The sequence below is a fragment of the Aythya fuligula genome, chromosome 1 (genome assembly GCF_009819795.1).
Source record: "Aythya fuligula isolate bAytFul2 chromosome 1, bAytFul2.pri, whole genome shotgun sequence".
Lineage (NCBI taxonomy): Eukaryota > Metazoa > Chordata > Aves > Anseriformes > Anatidae > Aythya > Aythya fuligula.
In genome coordinates, this window is record NC_045559.1 from 6378839 (window position 1) to 6401832 (window position 22994).

Genomic DNA, 22994 nt, shown 5'->3' on the forward strand with positions numbered 1-22994 from the left:
TTCAGAGCAAGATTTCTGCCTGACGACTCTCCAGGCTGGGGTGATGGATTTAAAGTGACTTCAGCACAAGGAAACAAAAAACTGCAAGCAGTCCTAAACGTATTTCTGCAGAACATTTTAAAAATTACTTACTGAAGAGAATGCATACCGATTTCTCTAAATAAAGTTCAAAGGAAACGTTCACACCAGGAAGTAAAGAAAACACCTCTTGAAACGAATGCCAGTTGCAGCAACGTGCTCCCCCAGGCATACCCACCTAAGAAGTGGGGCTGCATCCTCTTTTCAAGTCTGAATCGATTCATGAAATTTCACATCATGTTTTAAGAGAGCTACTGGTGCAGGGTAGAGACAGCGTCAGACCTACTAACAGAACTCAAATTGAATCTAGCTTGCTAAACTCCAGCAGGCATAAGCAAGCACCTGCTAAAAAGAGGCACTTGGCTCCCCTTCCTCCCCCCGAACACACACCTCTGACACCCTCCGACGTGACTGGAATCCTTGCACACCAGGAAACAAGCTGGAAATCCAGGGAGCATTTCAGGAGTTCTCTCTCTCACCACCAGAGGCCCAGAGAACAGTTGCAGCTCAGGTACCATCATTACTTTTGGCAGGTAATTTTAAGCAGACAAATGGCAGTGTGTGCCCCACAACATTTTTAATGCCATTTGGAAAACGTACAAAGGCACTTCAGAAATCCTTCCTGTCAAAGATTTTACAGGGCTAAGAAAGAAAACAATCATGAGAAATCATGTTTTATACGGTTGCATTAAATAACTGTCAGCCCCGAAGAGCCTCTGTGAATGCTTTTGGAAACTGAGTTCCTACACAGCATCATAGGGCCTCATCTGCACAAAGAGAGCAATTTAGAAAGCCAACTTCGTTTTCTGTAAACCATAACATCAGAACAAACCCAGGCCACAACCAACCAAGGCACGAGATGCATTCTCTGGCCTTTAGACCTTCTGTTCCCATTGCTTAAGTGTTACGAGTTGGGAGGAGAGGTCATCTCTTTCCATTTCCAGCTGCTGATCACACGCATGTCAGATTTAAGATTTGCTGGCGTATTTACCCACATGCACGTTGGTCTGTTGAAACACGCACAGTGTAGGCACAACAAACTGTTTCTCTTCTGGTAGGCTCATTTACATTCTGCCCGTTAATCCACCCCTGCCAGAAGTAATAACATTCCCGAGTACTATCATATTTGGTTTGGCAAAACAAAGACAACTAAAATCATTATCTCTGACAAGCCATCCAATTTCTTTTCCCACCCTGCAAATATGTCCACTCAATGGGAAGCTTGGAGACTATTACTGTGCAGCTAGAATTTCTCTCTTCCCAAGAGAGGACTCTTCAAGCTCTCTGAAATGAAATGTCTAGCTGTTCACATAGAGAATAATTTCCAACTCCTATACATAAACTTAAATTCCAGGTTTCAGACAAATTACTTTATACGTAGAGAGGGAAGGAAAAAAAATATATAAATAGATGTTTCCAGAAGAAACAAAAAAAAAGTTTAATTTCAAAACATTTATTTAAAGATGCAATATACAGGGTTGCCTGATAAAGTTTGCTTGTTAATAATATGGACCTCTACATTTCTGCTGTAAGAACTTTCCCACTGTTATATTTCCATGATGTGTTTGTTCTTAATTTAGTTGGGTTATCGACCAACTTGTCTGCAAGTTACAGATATAAACTCAAAGGAATATCATTGCTTACAGCTAAATGACATTGTAAATTTACTCTGAAAAGCTGACCACGTTTATGGTTTGCATAAGCATACAACCATCTTTACAGCACTATGAATTATTTTTGTCTTTAACAGACACATATTAAAGACAGAAAAAACGAAGAGGAGCACCGTACAATAAAATCCCCAGTAATAACTGAATAAATGTTTAACCAACTAACACGTGAGTATACCTTACAGATCCTGAAGGTGATTTATAACTGAACTAGATTAATCTACAGCAAGGTTCTGAAGTGTTGGAGAAACAAGAGAACGGTGGGCTGACAAAGAGCAACAGTAGAGAAGAGGGAATGTAGCAAGAGAGAAGGGAATAGAAGGTATATTTTCTGCTTGCTTTCATGCCACCATTATTTTCACGATTCAGGAAGGGAGCGATATCAATAGTAAAAAGAGAAATCACAGCTACTGAAGTGCTGCATTTAACACCCAAAAAAGGATTACAGCTGTTCCCTACTGGGAAAACAGAAGTTGCTCCATTTTCTTCAAAACGATTTCTTCCCCCAGATGATTAACCGGAGAAGGTTTCTTAGATGATTAGATGTAGAGCTTAGGGAAATGGTTTAGTGGGGACTGTTAGCGTTAGGTCAGAGGTTGGACTCGATGATCTTGAGGTCTCTTCCAACCTAGAAAATTCTGTGATTCTGTGATTTTCAGGTCTTTTGGACTATGACAAAAATACAAAACTAGTACCTACAAAAGTCTGCAGAACAGTCATGAAAAAGGCTTTTATCCCATGTTCACCAGTGTCTCTCTCTCCTAAAGGGAGGTTCACAAGCACTTCAGGACTAGCAATCATTTTCATATACACCTGCCTCCCTCAGCATGAAACAGTCTGAAAGGATGGCATACATAGTAGTTTCCTTCTTGTCCTATTTGAGAAATTGTAATTTATAACAAGAAAAAAAAGCTTTAAAATGAACTTAAGAAACTGTAATCAAGTTTACTAAACATCCTGTTTGCAAGAAGAGATGGATACACAAGATAAACCAAAACGAAACCAAGTGTCATAACCTTAGCGTAAGAATTTAAGCAGGCTCTGCTTGAGGAAGAAAAGTAAAGTTACATCTTGGTGCATATCACGTGAATTCCCACTCATCACTTGCATTTTCAACAGCTAGTTAGCTGAGCAATATGGGCTTGTTACTGTTCTTGCATTTTGCCTTTCTTCCTTAACTTCAAAACTTTAGGAAATAAAGGAACCACACACGTTATAACCCTGACAAAATACTTTTGTATGAGAAGCAGTTAACCAGGACTGGATTTTATGGATCACGGTGGTTACCTCTTCACCTCTCCTAACTATAAAGAAAAGAAAGATCTGCATCCTGATTAGCTGGCTGCCAAAATAAGCAATGTTTCTATTAATGTAATTATAGTTAGCTGGTCTTTGAAAGGAGTTTTTTCATAAAGCATACTGCCAGGAGCTAACGTGTTTACAGCACAAAGGATGCTGCAAAGTTATGGCTCAGTGGATATTTGTCGAACAACAATTAGGGGGAAAAAAATCAGAATTTAAGTTTAAGCAAAACTTTTTCCCCCCCATCGCTCTCTTTTTATAATCTGAAGTTGTTATAAAGCCTAGACAGAATGCCATGAATAAAACACACACACACACACACATTGTGAACCCTCAGGGTAATCCCAGACAGCACTGCAGCTAAACTACCCCAAAACACACCCATTTGTTGTGCCCTGGTTTGCAGAAAGGAGGATGTACAAGCTACTTAGAAAAAGCAACACCAACACCCACCACTAAAATGGCTTGAGGGAATTCATTCATACGAGCAGTAGGCCTGTACACATTTTTATTTGAGATGCAAAGTTATCTTGACCATTCTTTTTCCATTTCACATCAGTCTGACCGGGCTAGAATTCAGTTTACATGCCACATCTCCACAGAAACCTATGCAATTCTGTCTTCATAATCCTACCTTGTGTTCCCTATGGAGCAGACCAGAATTATTCATGTCCTTTTCCTTATCTGCTAGACTCTAAACATGGTTAAGATATCTACAGGCTGACAAACCCAAAGAAACAGACAGTTCATAACGGGCAGAGAGAAATTTGGGGGAAGCAGCCATGGCAAGGTATCAGCCTGAGATCCAGTCCTGTCGCTACCCGTTTCAACAAATACAGAATCAAGCTTGAAGGCTTGCCATCACCATCTAGAAATCAGATAACTGTATACATCAAAGATTTCATCTGACATCTCTTTAGTTCTGCAAAAGAGAAAAGCCTGATGTTATAGATGTGGATTTACAAAAGTCAAGGTCCATCTGCCTTTTGAACCCCTCTTTCTACATCTGAAAAAAAAAAAAAAAAAAGCTTAAACACTTCAGAGTCAGTAGGACTATTCATAACAAGGGCTATAAAAAGCCAGGTACCAGCAGCAGCGAAGGCAGATGTTCTTAATGACCAATTTGAATGTTTGCTTTAGAAGCTGCAGTTTCAGAAGCCACACACGGCCGAACTGCTTCATCTCCCCTCCTATCTTAACACAGCAGCTTGGAAAATGAAGCAGATTTTCTTACAGGGAGCAACAAAAGTTTTATAAGCAAGAAAAAAGTTTCTCGGAATTAGAGTAGCTTAAAAGGATTAAGGAAATGCAAGTAAGGTACGGTAGTTGGAAAAAGATTCTTTAAATACCAGAAAAAAGGAAAAACGTATTCTAAAAATATTTGCATGGCAATTTCCCAGTACATACTTTCTTGAGAACAGTGATAAAATCAGGTACAACCTACCCAAGAATTAAGTCACAGCAATACCTTAAATATCAACAGAAACAATTTGTTTTACAATACTCCTCTCTGACTTTCCCTGTCACAATTGGTCTTCAAATGAATATCTCAAAATAAATAAGCATTGAGCTCTAAGACAGGCACTGTATCATGATACAAATTACTCCTAGAGCAGCTGTAAAGCAGGCTATCCATCCTTTCTCACTAATATTTTGAATTAATTTTCCAATCCATAACCTGAAGCCTACAGTTTTCATTCGTTAGGTAATCAATAGTCACGTCCAGTTGGCACAGGAGAATTTTGGAGTTCCACACATCAATAACTAACCCCCACCCCCACCGAATGTCTGAATCTTCATTATTTTCCAAAGAGTATTCTCGGACAGTAATAAAGGGAACCATGAAAAGGGAAGCAAAGAAAACCAAATGTTCTCAAGACATCATTTCTGGCATTCTGGTAGCCCTTCCTGGGAAACCGTTTGCGCTAGTGACAGAAACCCTGCTTGTTATTCAAGGCATTCATTTTTCAAGGATGACTGCTTTTGGCTATGCATTTTGCATAAAAATAAATAAAATATGCTCACAGTCTTCTAAATAGTAGGATCATCTAGGCTGGGAAAGACCACCTCCATCACCAGTCTAACTGTCAACCTGACCTACTGAGTCCCACCACTAAACCACCTCCCTTACTGCCACATCCACGCGTCCTAAACACCCCCAAGGGATGAGTTCTCCCCTCAGCCTCCTCCTTTCCAGTCTAAATAGCCCCGATTCCCTCACTCGCTCCCCGTAACTCGTTTTCTCGTCCCTTCACCAGCTTTGTTGCTCTTCTCTGCACACACTCCAGCAACTCCACGTCCTTGTAGCGAGGGCCCCAAACCTGAACACAACATTTGAGGTGCACAAGGAGCCAATCAGTTCCCTGCTCCTGTTGATCAGCACACCCAGGTCCTTTTCTACCGGGCAGCTTTCCAGCCTTTCTTCCCCCAGCCTGCATCAGCCTGGGGGTGTTGTTTGTGCCCCAAGTGCAGCACCCAGCACTTGGCCTTGAATGTCCTGTGGCTGGACTCAACCCATCAATCCAGCCCATCCAGATCTCTCTGCAGAGCCTGCCTACCCTCAAGCAGATCGATGCTCCTGCCTAGCAGACCAACAATTCCACCTCAGTTGGTATGATTCTGCAGTCATTAACTGCTTAATTCAATGGAATTTGCATTCAGTTAGATTCTTTTTTTTTCCTTTTTTTGGCAGTTCTGCCCCCATTTTCAAAGCATGAAAGCATGGCTACAGTTTTTAAACAAACTGATGTCGACGGATGATCCTCTTTTACAAGAAGTCATCTTGGGAGCAGAAAGAAGCTTGGTCTAGATAGAGGCTGGAGAAGTAATAAATAATTGTAACAGTAAGCTAGAAGTGCATTCTGATTAAGGAAGAGGCATTTGTTCACATCTTTTATGTCTTTTTCTTTCTACTTAAACATATAAGAAAACTGTTCATTACATTCAGAACTTTATTAAAGGGTCCAAAAGATTAATTCTACCTATTGCAGGCAAATGTAAGTACATATATCTATATCAAACCCCCCCCCAAAAAAAGAAGAAAAAAAATGAAAGTTAAGGAGGAAGAAGAAGCGTAAGTGAAGTTCAACAGCCATTATTGTAGGGTTTGAAGTTTTAAGGAAAGAAACTACACATTGCAAAATCCTGCAACTGCACAACACCCTGACTGTTCTGCCTGTTACTCAATTAATGTTCTTTTTACCCTGTAACTCTTGCTACAACGCATTCAGCAAGTGGATCTAGGTGGTATCATGACAGACAGCGACTTTCCCAGAGCCACAAGAGTCACCCTGGCAAACAGACATCACGCACTAATGGAGAACAGCATCAGATCTTTGTGTTCAAGTATTTCTCAATGATCTGTTTCAAAAAATATGAAAGCAGGTATATTCTGTTTTTTCCTCCCGACAGGTGTGTTTTACACCTATCACGTCTACCAGCAAAATAAGGACGCTGCTTAGTCTACGAGCACGTATTTCCCATAAAAACTGTACCATCAAATCTAGACATACACATGTGTTTAAGTACTTTCAACATCTTTATTGAACTAAGCTACACGGTTCAGCAAGAGTTCAAAAGGCTTTCAAAAGCTCTTGGGTATTTAACCTGTTACATTTTTAACTTGTTAAAAAGGGTAGCGCACAGTGCAGAACTCCTCAGATCCAAAATGAAGTGTTGCAACTATGTGAGTAGGGCTGTGTTAAGCAAGCAACACAGATGTCCTGATGAAGAGCAACCACAGAACCTCAGATTCTTTTTATGAGCCTTCAAAACATTTGTCATATTGCTTTCTCCTCTTCCTCGTGCCTATGTTGTCCTTCAAAAGACAAAAGGCCACCACGTAATGTAGAGTCATTGAGTAAATAAAGAAAGTGCCAACAAAGCAAGTGGTGTTTTTCCCCCAGCAAAAATTATATCTAAGGACCTCATTTCAATTATGTGATGAAATATTTTCTAAAATGCAGGAGAAAAAAGTCAGTACAAGCTCTCATCGCAGCAAATGTACACCATCCACAGAATTTCTCAGTCTCTCTAATATTATAGTCCTAATCTTTATGTGTTTTTAGCTACATATTTATTTTGCAGACAAAAGCCATGCTAGAGCTCTCAAATAGAAATTACACGTATGTGAAATTGTAATTACAACCAACAGAAACATTTTAAAAGATTTTCCCAAACAGAAGATGCAGCATTTCCTCAATTTTGCATTTCCTGGATTTGGGTCATAGCTGTAGTATCAATTGACATTTATCTTCAAGCTAAGTAATGTTATTGAAATTATTCACCTAAACCTCAGCAAATGGAAAGAAGCCACATTAGTCATTAAAAAGAGATGTTTTGTCATTTTACAATATTAAAAAACAAAACTATTACTATCATACTGACTATTGACACACATAATAATTTAATCTGGTAAAAATTAAGGAAATTGAGTGTATGTTTAATTCAAGAGAAACAAAAACCAAAAAAACCTTTGCTTTTAATTTAAATCCCTTTCCAGTATTCTGTTGAAAAATATATAAATGAGGTAAATAATCCCGTCTCACTGAAGCAAAGAAAACCAACAAACTCTGTGCATCACTTTGTTAACAGGACTAAATCCTTACCAACATTTCCATCTTGGTATTTAAGAAATAAAAAAATGCAGCTGTTTATGGCCGCCAGGAAAAATAGCAGACCTTGTTAGTCCACTGCATAAATACACAGTATTTTTATTAAGCCTGCATAGTCACTTTGTGTACCAAATATTCTACAGTAGGACTGGCTCTCTGTAATAAACTCACACTTTTTACAAGTTTTTGAACGCTTTTGGGCTAGTCTAGCAATAACAAAATATCTTTTCACACAAAAACAGCTGTACTACTGATGAAAATACTGCTGTAAACAGAAACTGAAAGACTTCAGTACTTCAAAAGTAACTGAAGGAAATTATCCTGAGGGTCACACATATCAGAAACGATCCACCCTCCGTAAGGAAGTGTGCCTAGATCTATTTGTTTACTGCAGCCATGTTTTAAATCTCTCCTTGTACATTCACTCAGAAAACATGTCTTTAAAATATACTTAACTGATGTATTTAAAAAGCCAGGCTTAGTAATTAGAGTCAAAAATGACAAGTATGTTAACCATGACTACTTAAAGCTAATCCTGGAGTTATGGCTGATATGTATGACAGTGGCCAGCTGTGGCTATCTCTAGGGATCTCCCTGCTTTGCTTTTGTTCTTAGGAATGGAATTAACGTCGTAGAGCACTCTAAGTAGCATGTTACACTTGCTTTGAATCCCGTCCTATTTCCTATAATTTACATACATGACAGCTGTTACCAAAGAGTTCCTCTACTCCCCCACCAATGGAAAAACCTGGTGGAAACACCTGGGCTTCTCAGCCCCACCACTTGCAGACAAACTGCACCAGTGCTAGGCAGAGGCAGGAAGCAGCAGTGTGAAACAGGCTTCTTGGCTCAGCTTTATTTTAAGACAACCACATTATTGAACTGAAGAGCATCTTACTACCTGTTAGAAGAGCAAAAGTAGAGGGATCGTACAGGCTGAAGTGCCTCAGTCCCTTCTTTAGCAGACTGTAGTGCATGTAATGTTCTCCATGCTCTCTCCATAGAGAATTTAAACTCATGCCAACAAGTTTCAGTCGAGCATTGTCCATGGTCTGAATGAGGGACAGAACTGCAACACTCTACCCAGTTAGTCAGGCACTGTACCTCTGTACCAGGGCTAGAGGTACAAAAAAAGCAGTGCCATCATCCTCTGTTTGCTGCAGACTAGCCTTTAAGCTGATCCATTAGGCAGGCCTTGGCATACTGTTTAGCAGGATCACTGAGTTTCAAGTACTGTACAAGAACACAGATTAGGAGTTAGTTCTCCAAATGGATGTCACACTTTATGACTGATATAATTAAGGAAAAAAAAAAAAGTCTCAGAGAGTTTCACATAAATATTATTTCTTTATGTTTATTTTAATGCTTGGGGAATAAATAAATCTTGAAACATCACTAGAAGTGACTCATTAGCCTTTGCTCTAAGAAACATTTTCCTACCACATAGCTAAAGGGAAATCTGTGGCCGTTTTTGTCACTGTTCCTGGCATAGAAAGGAATATGGCAGGGGGAGGAAGCAAGGGGAGAAATAAAAAGCAGAAGTGACAATTCTCAGTTTGTACCTCATCTTTTAAGGGCTAACTATAAACCTAATTTTTCCTCTCTCATCCCCCAAGACCAAGCTCTACTTCTTTCAAAAACTTTTATGGTAACTATGTTTAAAAAATAAAAAGAGAAAGAGAGATGCTACAAGTTTATATAGTTTTTACAACCAGACGTAGAGAAATATAAAATATAGGAAATATGAAATATTCTCCTAAGAATGCAAGGCAATCAGGGTCTGTAGAGCAGACAAAGTATGGCTATAACATAGCATCCCTGATAAGAACAGAGTGCTGCACCTGGCAAGCATCACTTCCAAAAAGTAAGTTTGGGTGAGGGCAGGGAAGGAGGGCTGTGTCATTAGAGTGTTTGCACAACTCAAACAGTAGCACCACAAAACAATAGTCCTCGTAAAAGGCTGAAAGAAGTTCTGCTACAAACTAAAGAGAAGGAAAAAGCTTTATATTGAATGCAGCAAAACACATCCTGGTGGGAGACTTACTCCCCTACATCTCTAAAAATTCTGGGAAGTTAACTCCCGCTCCGAGAACAAGCTCTGAGTGAGCCTTTCAGCACTCTGCCATGGAATTAGACAGATGTTCAAAGACCTTTTCAATGGTATAAAAGAGAAAGACTGCATTCAAGAATACTTTCATATGGCAAAGCGAAGTGCTTTATTAAAACAAAGTGCCCTTTTATATTAATGTTCTATTAGATTAATGACTGCGTTGGCCAAAAGCACTGCAGATTTTATAGCACGCTGGTATGCCTTCTACCCCAGACAATAATTGATTGTGTTATGCAACATAAAATATGGCCAGGGGGAGGGTGCTTACTTCAGAAATCTTGAGCAGGATAGGTACAGGGATACCTATAGCCTCAAGAAAAATCCACTGCTATCTTGTCAGACTCCCACATCATTTTAAGAATGAAAATCTCTTAATTATAGTAGGGATCTTTTGCATCCAGAGATTAAATGAACCTTATAAACAGCTGCTTGATAGGATATCACCTAAGTGCAGCTGCTTTGTTTACACAAACATTTGCAAATATCCTTTAACTGTTGAAGTGACAACAGATTGGACAGTTTAAGTGAAGGAAAAAAAAAAAATCTCAAATTTAAACAAATACAGAGCTACTCCCAGAGCCAGTAACCCTGCTGGGATTACTTGTATTACCTCACTTATAATAACAACCCCAAGTATTTTCAATCCATGCTACAAATCAAAGTTGTTTCCTATCAGAAAGTGCATAAATAATGTCAGAGTAGTTTTTCTTGAAACATGGTCAATTTATCTTAAAATAACCGCATGCCCTATAAATCAAGGATTTTTTTTTCCTTGAATATAGGAGAAATAGTCCAAAATGAGGCAACAGCTCACATTTTTCTCAACTGTGATAAAGTTACACTACTGAGCAGCAATGGCTTCATTTTTCCAACACGGCAGTGCATATTATTCCATCAATTGTATGGAAAGGGAAAACGCCGTGACTCACAACAGGCGAGGAAAGTCTTTTAAATACCTCTCAGCACTGCTGCTGGAAGAATTCCTTTTCAGCCCGTTTCAAACCCTTCATCTGACTAAGCTGTTCTTTTGCAAATCCTCTAATTCAATAGGAAATTACAACAGTATGGTGCTTAGTACGGAGCCTCTGCAAAGTCCTCCCTGCAGCAACCAGAACAACATTGTTCTGTGTCTGCACGGTGCCTTGTGCGAGGGGTGGGTGCCTGCCCAGACATCTCCAGCTCTTGGTTTTTGGCCATATTTTAGCAAAGAGTTTCTGCATCCTTTCCTTTGGAACGGACTTGACCACCACACTCAACTTATCGCAGGAATGAATAGGATCCGAGAAGTATGAATTGCTTACATAGCGCTGGATACTTGATACTCACTCCAGAGAACAAGGTTACAGTGTTCCTTGCTACTCGCTCCTTCTGCTGCAGGAATACCAAAGATCCACAATAAAGGCATCATTGTGCAATGCTCTATATAAGGGAGTACAGACATAGGCCCAGAGACTAAGATTCAGATTTTAAAATGAAAAAAATGTAACAGAAGAGTATTATCTTGCCAAAGGCATGTACGTCTGTGTACACCAATTTGTCATAACTCTCAGTTCAGTAGTCCTTACTGGCCATCAATGAAAACTGCAAGACAAATTTAGAAGAAAAAAGACACTCTCCCTTTATATATAGATATAAATAAAGGGAAGCGTCTGTGTAATGTGATTTATAAACAGAAAATAATACAAAAGTATATAAAATGTAATGAATGTTATTAAATATGTTTATAAACATACATATTGTAATTTGTCATAATGTATACATCAATTTTGCCATTATGGGGGTGCACACACAAAAAGAGTTACTTTTTTAAAGTAAATAATTTCTAAATAACTCAACCTTAGTTTTCCTTGCAAACACAACAGAATATATGCGAAGTGAAAGTATCCAAAAAGGGACCAATAAGTTGGTATACAATAAGTGGGCTATCTCCAGGAGTATTCACAACGGTAACTTTTCTGCCACAGCTCTCCTATCAGTTTAAAGCTAACAATAGCTTCCTGCTCCTGCCAACATCTTGGTTTACAAACAGAAATTATGTTAGTTTAAATGTAGGTGTTATATTGCACTAACTTATTTAAACAAACCCCATCAACCATCAAATTAAATGCACAGCTGAAAGAATATCGAAAGTTCTCTTTATGACAGCCACATATAAATAAAATGACTGTTTTAGTATTTTAAAATTAAAAAAAAGGAAATCTATGCAACGGATTTTAAAACAATTAGCTTTATAATACATTAATTTAAATAAAACAGAAAACACTAAGCAATAACTATTTGTTGACAAGGTCTTATAAAAAGTCAGACCGTGGAACTTAAATATACCACCTGGAAGCACAGCTTCTGAATATGATAAATGTTTTGTTGTTGTTGTTTTGGTATCTGCAGCCTCCTGCAAGACTTAAGAAAAGAAACTGACTTCACTCCAGTCTATGGAGATTGATGATTTATTTCATTTAGTTAAAAAAAAAGTGACAGAACAAAAGAATCCCACAAACCCAAAAACGTTTGTCTATCCCAACCTAAAAATAAAGACTAAATGCAAGGAAAGCCGCAACTTAGCAATCCTAAATACCCTGAAATGATCAAAAGTAAAAGGAAGGATTACGAAAAAGTTAATCTAAAAAGTCAGTTTAAATGCAGGCAGATTTCAAAAAGCTTTTTCCATTTGTGTTCTGATTGTACAGTTATTTAAATCTATCAGCCAAAAAGAGTAACAGGGTCTCAAAAGATAAATAAATTGACATAACGCAACAAGAAATCCAATATCATAAAATGTTAATATTAAGAAAACAAGCAAGTTTTTACTAACATGCCTACATTTCCTCAGTGTGATGCATCTGCACTGTGCATGCGAAGTATTGTGGTTTATATTTTATTCTGACTAACAAGCCCTCTGTATTTAGAGGAGAGGTTTAATTACAGCACTGGTGAGAAATTGGGTCATCTAAGATCTGATTAGCCCTCTGGAGATGCCTCTCCTCTCTTAGTGTTGAGGAAGCCTGAGATGACTCCATGGTGGAACTGGAGCATTGTTCCACGTTACGATGGTTCCACGCACACAACAAGCAAGGTAAAGACAGCCTTACACTGGAGAGAACTGTCTCACCCACTGACCACTTACTCTCACCCCTGTGCTTTGCTCAGTGAGCTGCATGAATGCTTTGTACTGCTGCAACTTTGTAGTACACAGGTTAGGGAGCCCACCCAATTCAACTCAACCTCATGAATGCTTGCACAATAAGGAAGAATGTAGGAATTGAGACAGAGAAACGACACCATCTCTACTGGCTATGGCAACATCGCAAAGGGGTCATGAAATCTTGAAGCCCCTCAGTTCAGTCCTGGCTCTCGCTCCAAGCCATACCTTTCAAATGAAATTTGACTTCATCAGAAGTTTTCCTGCAAGTTCACAGAAGTTTCTGTAACTCATTAACCGTTACCTCTAGATCAATTTCGAGTCAGAAAACTCATCTCCTGCACTCTTGATGATGGCCTCCCTGAGGACTAGCTGCACAATAAGGAGTACAGCCAGCATACACACAGCGTTACCTACCTGTAATTGAAGAAAATAGAAGTGGAAAATATAGATAGATAAAACAGAAGAGTATCAATGAAGCAAGATCAAGAATGGTAAGCATTTCTCCTGACTGCTAGATTCAAGAGCTAGACACCTTAGTACACGTGTGTTTTTCATGCTTCATCCTCCCACTACAAACAAGTTACTACACCACTGCTTCTTCCAATCCAAGAACTCACACATGTCGTTACAGTTATACAAACTGCCAAGTTACCCCGATAGCTTCAAGAAAACGCAGAGCACATATAAGAAAAACAGTAATGTTATCAGTGAGGTAATTTTTAGGAGTCAGCAACATGCAAGAGACTCCTGGTTCACAGAAGTATTTTGTGGATTTCATTCTCTTCCAAGTACCAATAAAAAAGCCCTGCGATTCAACTGTTTAACTCTTAAAGATATTTTTTCAAGCGTCCTGAGTCTTCAAATTAAGCTTTTTGAAACCTGCATTATGGCTCTTTATCATTCAGACCTTGAATAGGGTTTTCATAAAGCATTACTACTGCAAATTTCAGTAAAGATGACCCAGGAGGCGATAGCTTCTTCACTATTTCTCAAATGACAGTATTTCGAGAGATTAGAATATAATTCCTGTGAAATCAGAACAATTGCTACAGAAAACACTTCACACTCTGCATCTTCAAGCCTGTATTTTGAAAATGGGTGCTCAGGGTTCTCAGTTCAAAAAAATAAAACCTTAGCTTGCAATATAAGAAAATAATCCGACATCCCGTAGCTATTCATTAGAAACATCTTTTAGCTTACTTTTGCATTTTCCTCCTCCAGCAGGCAATTTTGTCCATGAATCACAAAGTCTTCTCCCTTCTTTCAATCTCAGCTTATTGAAAACAACCGATGACTAAAAGGCCTCTTAAGCTGCATGAATCAACCTTAACATTATTGGCAACAACTTTTCCAGACTACCCAAAACATGTAACAACCTTACACTTTGAGGTACAGGTCATTGTCCGTTTCTCAGCATTTACTTTATCAAGTGTTTGACTTGCTCCTCAGCTCATTATCAATTCATTCTGGCATAAAAGGAGGGCAGATTGAAGGGGGTGGTAGGAAATTGAGGCAGCCTCAACCAAGCACTTTTCTTAGCCTAGGAGTTTTAGGAGTGCATAAACCCAAAAGACTCTTTTCTGAGTTGCAAACAGAGATATAATAATGCATACTTGCTAAAGCATTACATGTTTAAGGTTGACCTGAACAGGTCATTTGTTTTAATTCCCAAATTTATTACTCACGAACACAGAAGCTGACAGCCAAATATATTTCTTTACACACGCCACAGGGACTCAGAAAGGGAGGGAAATGTGGGTTTTGGCGTGTTTTTGTTTTTCAAAATCACAAAAGCTAAGGTTTCTCCATAAACACAAGCTAGAAAGCCAGCTGTAATGAGAGGTCAAGAAAATAAGCAACCATCAAAGAGAGGCAGCCTTTAATCACACCAACACGGTCTTGATTTGAACTGGTAGAGCAAAAGGTTTCCCACCTCATTACCAGACCACACTGACCAATTCCCAAATATAAGGTTACGCTGCACAGCGTCTCTCCAAACACATAAAACGTGCTCCTGTGCTCAGTCAGTCACAAGGAAAACCTAAACAGATTATACTGAAACACAAAGAATAGCAGGTTCACTTCCCAACTGCACGCAGTGTAAGTTTTAAGGGTGTGGGAAACAAAACTAGAAGAAAGTAAGTCAGGAAGGAATTATTCTGTAGAATTTATTATGACAGCAGAATAAAATACAGAAAAAAACTTGGCACTGTATCCTATACATTTAAGGGAAAAAAATGAAGATGTCAGCAGCTTGTTGCAACAGTATATACTAACATTTAGTTTAATTGTTTGCAAACCAAGTTCATTGCAGGCAGCTCAAGCAAGTTCATCGCACTGACCTTTCTTCAAAGGAGAAAGCACAGGAAAACTCCCAAACATGAAGAGCACTGTTTATAAGCCTAAGAATTTTTATCATGACACTACACATTTTCTGGCAGCCAAATGTCAACAACTGGAGAAAATGTAAGAGATTAAACCAACTCTGCCTGTGGTGTGACACTTCTGGCAGGTTAGATACAGCTTCTCAGAGAAATCCTGGCTATCTTTAAGCATAAAATAAATCAAGATCTAGCCTGGGTACACTGTGCCCCATAGGATAATGAGGTCACAAAGCCACAGTGTAATTTGAAATGTGGATTAATCTTCGCCTTATTTATGAAAACAGACATTTATAAAGGCATTCCACAGAAATAAAAGCTTTAAGAGAGCCTGTCCATTTTAGCACCTTTTCAGTTTCTCTGTACTGCCCATGAACAAAAGCCAGCTGCCATGGATGCTGGGCTTGGCAATTCTACCAGCGCTCTTCTCCAGTCCTGCAGATGATCAAATACAGCAGGATCCAAGGCACTTACCCAGGCACCTGGTAACTATTCGAAGTTACACAACAGCAAGAGTTCCCCTACTCACTTTCTGAATAAATTTAAGCTTATTTTTAAGCAAATGACTGGTTAAGACGTGTTTCTTAAGTACCAAGATAGCACAGGTTGCTTCTAGAAGCTGCTTCAATAAAATACTGTTTTTTTAACAAACCACAAGAACAACAAATTTGATGCAAGGTAGAAGTAGATCTTCAAGCAAATAATTAAGATTAGCAGAAAATCAAACAGTTGCGAACTGCCTGTGAATAAATTTAGGGCAGATAATAGAGAAGTGATTTTTAGGATTCATTTTAGGACCGAGATTCTAGACCAGTCCTTCCCAAGCAGCAGTGGAAATACACATTGCATCAAGTGAAGGAGACAGGAGACCTAGTTACCCAGGATGTGGAGAAGGCTGAGGTATTCAGTGACTTTTTTTTTGCCTCAGTCTTACCAGCAAGAGCTCCAGCCACACAGCCCAAGCCCCAGAAGGCGAAGGCAGGGACTGGGAAAACGAAGAACTGCCCGGTGTAGGAAAAATCAGGTTTAAGAGCAGCTACAGAACCTGAAGGTGCACGAGTCCATGGGCCCTGATGAGATGCATTCATGTGTCCTGAGGGAACTGGTGGATGATGTTGCTAAGCCACTCTCCACCACATTTGGGAAATTGTGGCCACCTGGTAAAGTTCCCACTGACTGGAAGAGGGGAAACAGAACCCTCATTTTTAAAAAGGGAAAAAAGGAAGAACCAGGGAACTACAGGACAGCCAGTTTTACTTCTGTGCCCAGCAAGATCATGGAGCAGATCCTCCTGGAAACAATGCTAAGGCACATGGAAAATAAGGAGGTGACTGGGGACAGCCAGCAGGGCTTCACTAAGGGCAGGTGCCTGACATATCTGGTGGCCTTCTACAATGGGGTTACAGCACTGGGAGGTAGGGAAAGAGCAACTGACATCAGCTACCTGGACTTGTGCAAAGCATTTGATGCTGTTCCTCATGATATCCTTGTTTCTAACTTAGAGAGGCACAGATTTGACAGATGGACCAGTCAGCAGGTAAGGAACTAGCTGGATGGTCACACTCAATGACAGGGCAATCCCAAGCACTAATCCAGGCTTGGTGGGGAATGGATGGAGAGCAGCCCAGAGGAGAAGGACCTGGGGTTGCTAGTGGATGAGAAGCCCAACACAAGCCAGCAATGTGCGCCTGCAGCCTAGAAAGCCAACCGCGTGCTGGGCTGCACCAACACAGCGTGGGCAGCGGGGCAGGGAGGGGATTGTCCCCCTCTGCTCTGCTCTCCTCAGCCCCCACCTGGAGCCTGCGTTCAGCTCTGGGCCCAGCACAAGGACAGGGATGGACCAGAGCGAGTCCAGAGGAGGCCACAAGGATGCTCAGAGGCTGGAGCCCCTCTGCTGTGGAGCCAGGCTGAGGGAGCTGGGGGTGTTCAGCCTGGAGAAGGGAAGGCTCCGGGGAGACCTCACAGCAGCCTGCCAGGGCCTGAAGGGGCTGAAGGAAAGCTGGAGAGGGACTCTGTATCAGGGGGTGTGGTGGTAGGACAAGGGGGGATGGCTTTAAACTAGAAGAGTTGGACTTGTGGCTGCCCCATCCCTGGCAGTGCCCAAGGCCAGGCTGGATGGGGCTTTGGGCAGCCTGGGCTAGTCGGAGGTATCTCTGCCCATGGCAGGGGGCTGGGACTAAATTATCTTTCAGGCCCCTTCCAACCCAAACCACTCTGTGATTCTACCACAAGAAAATAACAAGTAGGATTCTATAACGTAGTCTGTACACAACAGTAGTCTGAATTTTCTGAACAGCACAACATTAAACTTCTTAGGTTTGATGTCCCGACATTTTAGGTTTTCCTTTTAGATAGATTTTCATTTTGAATTACACTAGATGACTTACAGGAGTGTTAGAGACTCTCATCACTTTAACACTTCTAGCTGTTCTAGCTGCCACATTTTTTATGTATAAGTTTTCATGTCTGCACGTATGCAGACAAATGTATGTTCTTAAGATGATAAATACCTTGTACAATAACGTGTTTAGTAGAAAGAAGCACAAAACTACGAATACTGAGCTTGTAGTTTAAGTTTCTCTGAAATAAACAGTAAGCTAAGAAGTCCAAGAACAGCTGAATGTAAATATTGAATCTCTTCTAATTCAAATGTTTAAAAAAAAGCAGCATTTTCAAGTAGTGTCCTTGAAGCCCATCACTCAGCACAGACTTCAGCGGCTCATCTAGCTCAGGAACATGGTGCTCTTCCCACAAACAGGAGACTGCGTTTTGCTTAACATTATCATTAACCACCACAAAAAGCACTGCTGAAGTGTTACCTTTTGTTTGAACACAGGTATTCTTCCTAATACAGAGCAGACTTTCCAATCTAAAATCATGTCAAAATCTCATCAAAATCAATGGTGTTTTGCTCAAGTAATGACATCGTTTGTTATACTCAAACCACAGCAAAACCGTGGTGAGTCACACAACACAGCAGCTATTATTCAAAAGGTAAAAAGACAAATATATTTAAGACTATCCATTAGGCGATGACAGCATGAGATGCTCTAAAAATGAATGATGATTAACATAGCAGCGTCTGACAAGTCAGGATATTCAGGTACGTGAATTACTGCTCGTAAAGTCGTCATTTATGCCCAACTTCAAATACTTTAAACATCAGGAAATAAACAAGTGTGAACAGCAATATGAAGGGAAACAGATATAATGCTACTAAAGTACTAAAACAGTGCTAACTGCTCTAAGCATAGACCCTGAAATTCACCACTTCTTTCGGTCATTTTTTGGTGTATTTTTTCTTTGCTGCAATTACCAAACATTTCATCCATCTTTTTTTTTTTTTTTCAGATGTCAAGCTAAAAAAAACAAAGAGTGTCCCTGACAAGAAATTCAACCAACAATTTTCTTCTAGTTACTTCCTGCCAGAAAATCAAACAGACTCATTTTACTAACACAGGATATGATTATCCCATGAATTAGATGCTTATTCTCTAACAGATTTAGTTGTATTGAAACTAAGCTGTACTATAAGCACAGCTCACATGTTCAGGAAGATATATCGTTACTCCTGTGCGATGCAAGGCTAGGTAACATTGCTGCCACAATTTATATTAAGTAGCCTCACATCTACAAAAACTTATGAAAGACATTCACTCAAAACAGTTTGCTAAGAAGAGATTATCTTAACCATCAGCTGTGGTCTGAAACAGAACTTCTGTTTTCAAGTTCTTTTCCCCACCAAAACAGATCCTAAGTCACAGTTTTCTGCGGCTTATATCTTTCTAACACATGCCAAAATTCCTTTGGGATCAGACCTCTATACTGGCATTTGAGTAACAAATTTATTTTCCCCATAAAATGAAGTCCATTCATTTTACTTTGGATCTTTACCAGCTATTTGAATTTACTGGACATTCACATATTTTGGAGTTTTTAAGCAAACCCAAGACATTTTCCCCTCACATTTGGGTATTTTATTTACGCTGAAAAAAAGAAACAAAGGTCAGCTTGTTTCAGCACTCACCTTCTTGAGAACAACACCAGGCTACCAACACAGAAGCCTTACAGAGCACACATTGATCAAAACTTTGCAGGTTAAGAAGAGTATCTGCCAATCTTGGCATCATTATCAAAGGACTGAAGAAGCAAAATTCAGTAGAATATTCTGAAGGAAGGACCACCTTCCAAAACTCATTACAGAAGAAAATTTCTTCTCAACTAAAAGCAAAATCTTTGTTTTTAATAAAGGAATCTACTCACTCATGACTGGAAACTTCTTTGCATATAATCCAAGGCAGGTCTTGAAGCAAGGTATCTTGTTGGAGAAGGTTTCTCAGAGGTATACATGTCCTGATGATGGCAGGAAAATAAAGAGAGAAATAATTTTTCAGCTTTAAATAAATGTTATACATAAACTCTCTCCTACTATATTTTCAATCTTTCTTGGTAAAAAAAAGTAACACAAAAGATAAGAAACATTCTCAAGAAAATAAAAGACTATGATATAGACGTAGTAACTAAAAACACTATCAAAGTGGTATTTTCCCTCAAGGCCCTCAGCTAACAAGAAGATGCAATAAAAGAGATACTCTTTGAAACACAAGAGCTACAAAGAAATTTACTAAATAAACCTGAGTTGGCACTAGCATCCTGCACTTCCTCAGAAACAAAACCTGCAAAAGTTACAATTTCTAGTAACTGTAAGCCATGGGATCATTCAGTCTAATTGAACTGAGGAAAAGGCACCGAAGTAGGGCAGCTATGGATTCGCTAACAATAGGCCTGGCTTCCCCTGGAGCGAAACATGCAGGACTTAATCTTCAACAACGACAGCACAGCAAGAACATTTTTTACAAAATATTGCATAATCTGTATCCTGCTGCTAAAAGCAATCTGATAGAACACTTAATCTGAAATAACTTCACCTCACAGTTGAGATTAGGAAAAGAAAGACAAACGTATCTATGAAACCATGAAGTTTTCCTCTAATACCTGCACAGAGTTAAGGAATAGCCTGATTTATTTCCTCTTTTCAAACCAATGAGAACTTGCCGAACCTGACCACCTGTGTTCAGCCAGGCAGATCATATCTCGTGCTGACTCAGATTTCAAGTCTCAACACTCCTGATCTCCTAAGGCTTAAAAATAATAACAACAATAAGACAGATTTACAGCACGTGCCAAGAAGCTGATGACTTTTCATAGGACTGGGCTGACATCACAAGAAGATGATAATACCAATTGCTAAAAACAGTTTTAAAAAAAATGTTCTGACAGCCAAAAGGAAGCTGTTTCAGAACTCACTGAAACTTACAACAAACGTTTTTAAAAGTAATGGAGGGAAGAGGCTTAATAGGGGAAGAAAACGGTATCGTGCTGCAGAAACATGTATGCAAACATTATAAAAAAGAGGAACAAAGCCATTAGATGGTGCAATCACTGAAGAGCAACAGTTTGAATTGCAGGTTCTGTCAATTCTCCCTGAGCGGCTGCTAAATTAAACGGTTAAGTATGCGCAGCCTAATCGAAAATCAAGTGGCTGGTTAAAGCGTATCATTAGAAGTGCAGCCTTGTCAGTTTTCTTTTGACAGCTGATGTCAAAATTAGCAAATATAACTTCCAGGACATTTAACCATTTACCAGCCTAATTACAGTTATTATGTTAAGAACATCAAACGAGCCTTACAGATGGCACGCCACCCAGGTCCAAAGCACTTTTGGTTGGAGCTCCACACGGCTTTTGAGCCCAAATTGTTCTTCAGCCTTATGCAGAGTCAACCGGAAGACTGGTTTCTCCAATTCAACCTGATTTTCCTACAGTACAGCCTCACCTTATTTTGTAAGTACGACCTGGCCTCAGAGACATCTCATTAGGTGACGGTTTATTGTCTGTATCTACAGGAAAAGGCTACTCATAAGGAAAAAACAAAGCATCAGTTCTGAAAAACACTTCGTGATAATAATAGCATAATTAATCTTATCATAAAACCTAGTCACGTAAAACTAAGGAAACGAGCGGTGAAGAATCTAGCAGCTATATGCTACCCAAAACTGTGCCATAACTATGAGAAGTGAACGTTTCAATATACTGCGGTGACTTGAACTCAGACCTCCATACATAAAACGTTCTTGCAATTTTGCCTTCTGCCTCTAAATCTTTTGTTTAGCTATTGCTAATACCTGTTCACTAGCCAATAAAGGTTTCCAGTTACATTTATTTTTTATTTGAAATATCGCTGCTTAAGTGCTTTGTGTTTCCCTTGTTCCTAACTTGAGCACTTTCCTGCAGGCTTTTTTCTTAGACCATTTGAAAGCGCCCACTTCCCCAAAAAGGAAAGCTTCCTTTTTTATCTGCAATTTGGAACACGGCAAGCAGTACTGGAAAGTCAGGAAAAGTCAGCACTGCCAAGCACCAGAAAGTCTGTACCTTCTATTGCAATACAACATTGAAGTTTTTCCTAAGGATGCGTGTTAGGAAAGCAAACTGCTGTCACTTCGCTTTCTCAACCAACCACCTGATTGCTTTCAATGCTCGTGGTGTTCTCTCCTGTGCACAAACACTACCAAATATTATGCAACAGGAGAAAGAAAGAATGCTCCTGCTGAACGTCCTGCTTACAGATACCATCTTGAAAAACTGTATTTTTATTCAAGACAGTAGCTGACATCCTCTTGCCATTAACAAGCCCATAAAAAACCCACGCACCAACCTTTGAACCTTCTCTGTTCCTGAAGAGCAACCCTTGCATCCAACCCAGTACTTCCCCTACTAACACCACATTGCCTAGCCCTCTGTGGTATTCAGCTTCAATAGTTGCAAAACTACTGGCATTTTGATTAAAAGTGCAATGGGATATGAGAATTGGGAAAAGTTCCCTATAATTTCAAGTTTGAGCATACTTAATAACACGTTCAATTATCTGTTTCTACACCTGATTCCAGGTCCCCGTTTTACCCAATATTCTCAGCATGACGAGTAAAACCAGAGTAAAAGGAAGTTACAGCATATTATAAGCCCACGTATAGTGACTCTATCCAGAGAAAGAGATTCCCTTTAATTTATCAGCGAAAGATTCAAGTCAAGTCTGTGAGTACATTGCTGTAGCAGCAATTTAACTTAGATACTAAAGGAGTTAACACTAAACATTTATATCCCTGGTTCCCAAGACCCAGAAACTGAAGGAACAGCATGCGACTGCACTGCTTTTACAGCACACGTGCACGCTCAAGAGACAAAACAATCTACATGGAGCCTGCCTGCACAAAGCAGCATTTTACTGTCATTTACTTTCTTCTTTAAACCAAGACGTTAGTGCCCCTCAAAGAAAACAGATCCAGAGATTTCAGAAGCACGTGTTTTAAAGCTTTAGAGCTAGCTGGTTGGCAAAACGTTAAGTCTGAAATGATTGGTGTCCGTGCTTATACTGAGGGCAAATGAACAGCTGGTTAAAAGGCAGTTCTGCTAAATGCTGACTTTCCACTGCATCCCAGCTGAGTTAATTTCAAAGTTATAATCAGTAACAAGAGAAGCTACAAAGAAGCAAGACTAAGCCATTTAACAGCACGGCTATTAGCAAAATAAGACAATAAAAATTCTGATCATCGCACCTTGCTTCTGAGCATCCTAGCTGAGTAAAATGCCCATTACAGCCAGAATGCAACGTTCCCAACAAAGTCGGGCTGCTGCTGTCTCAG

The 22994-nt window shown here is 39.6% G+C and overlaps 1 protein-coding gene across 1 annotated transcript in view; it reads right to left on the reverse strand.

Annotated features, from left to right (window-relative positions):
- USP6NL (USP6 N-terminal like) overlaps positions 1-22994 on the reverse strand; it is a 117520-nt gene that overhangs the window by 92861 nt on the left and 1665 nt on the right. Inside the window, exon 2 of the mRNA XM_032186904.1 lies at positions 19560-19649. Within this exon, the coding sequence (XP_032042795.1) occupies positions 19560-19563 (4 nt within the window). The 5' untranslated portion in view covers positions 19564-19649. The remainder of the gene's footprint in view (positions 1-19559; positions 19650-22994) is intronic.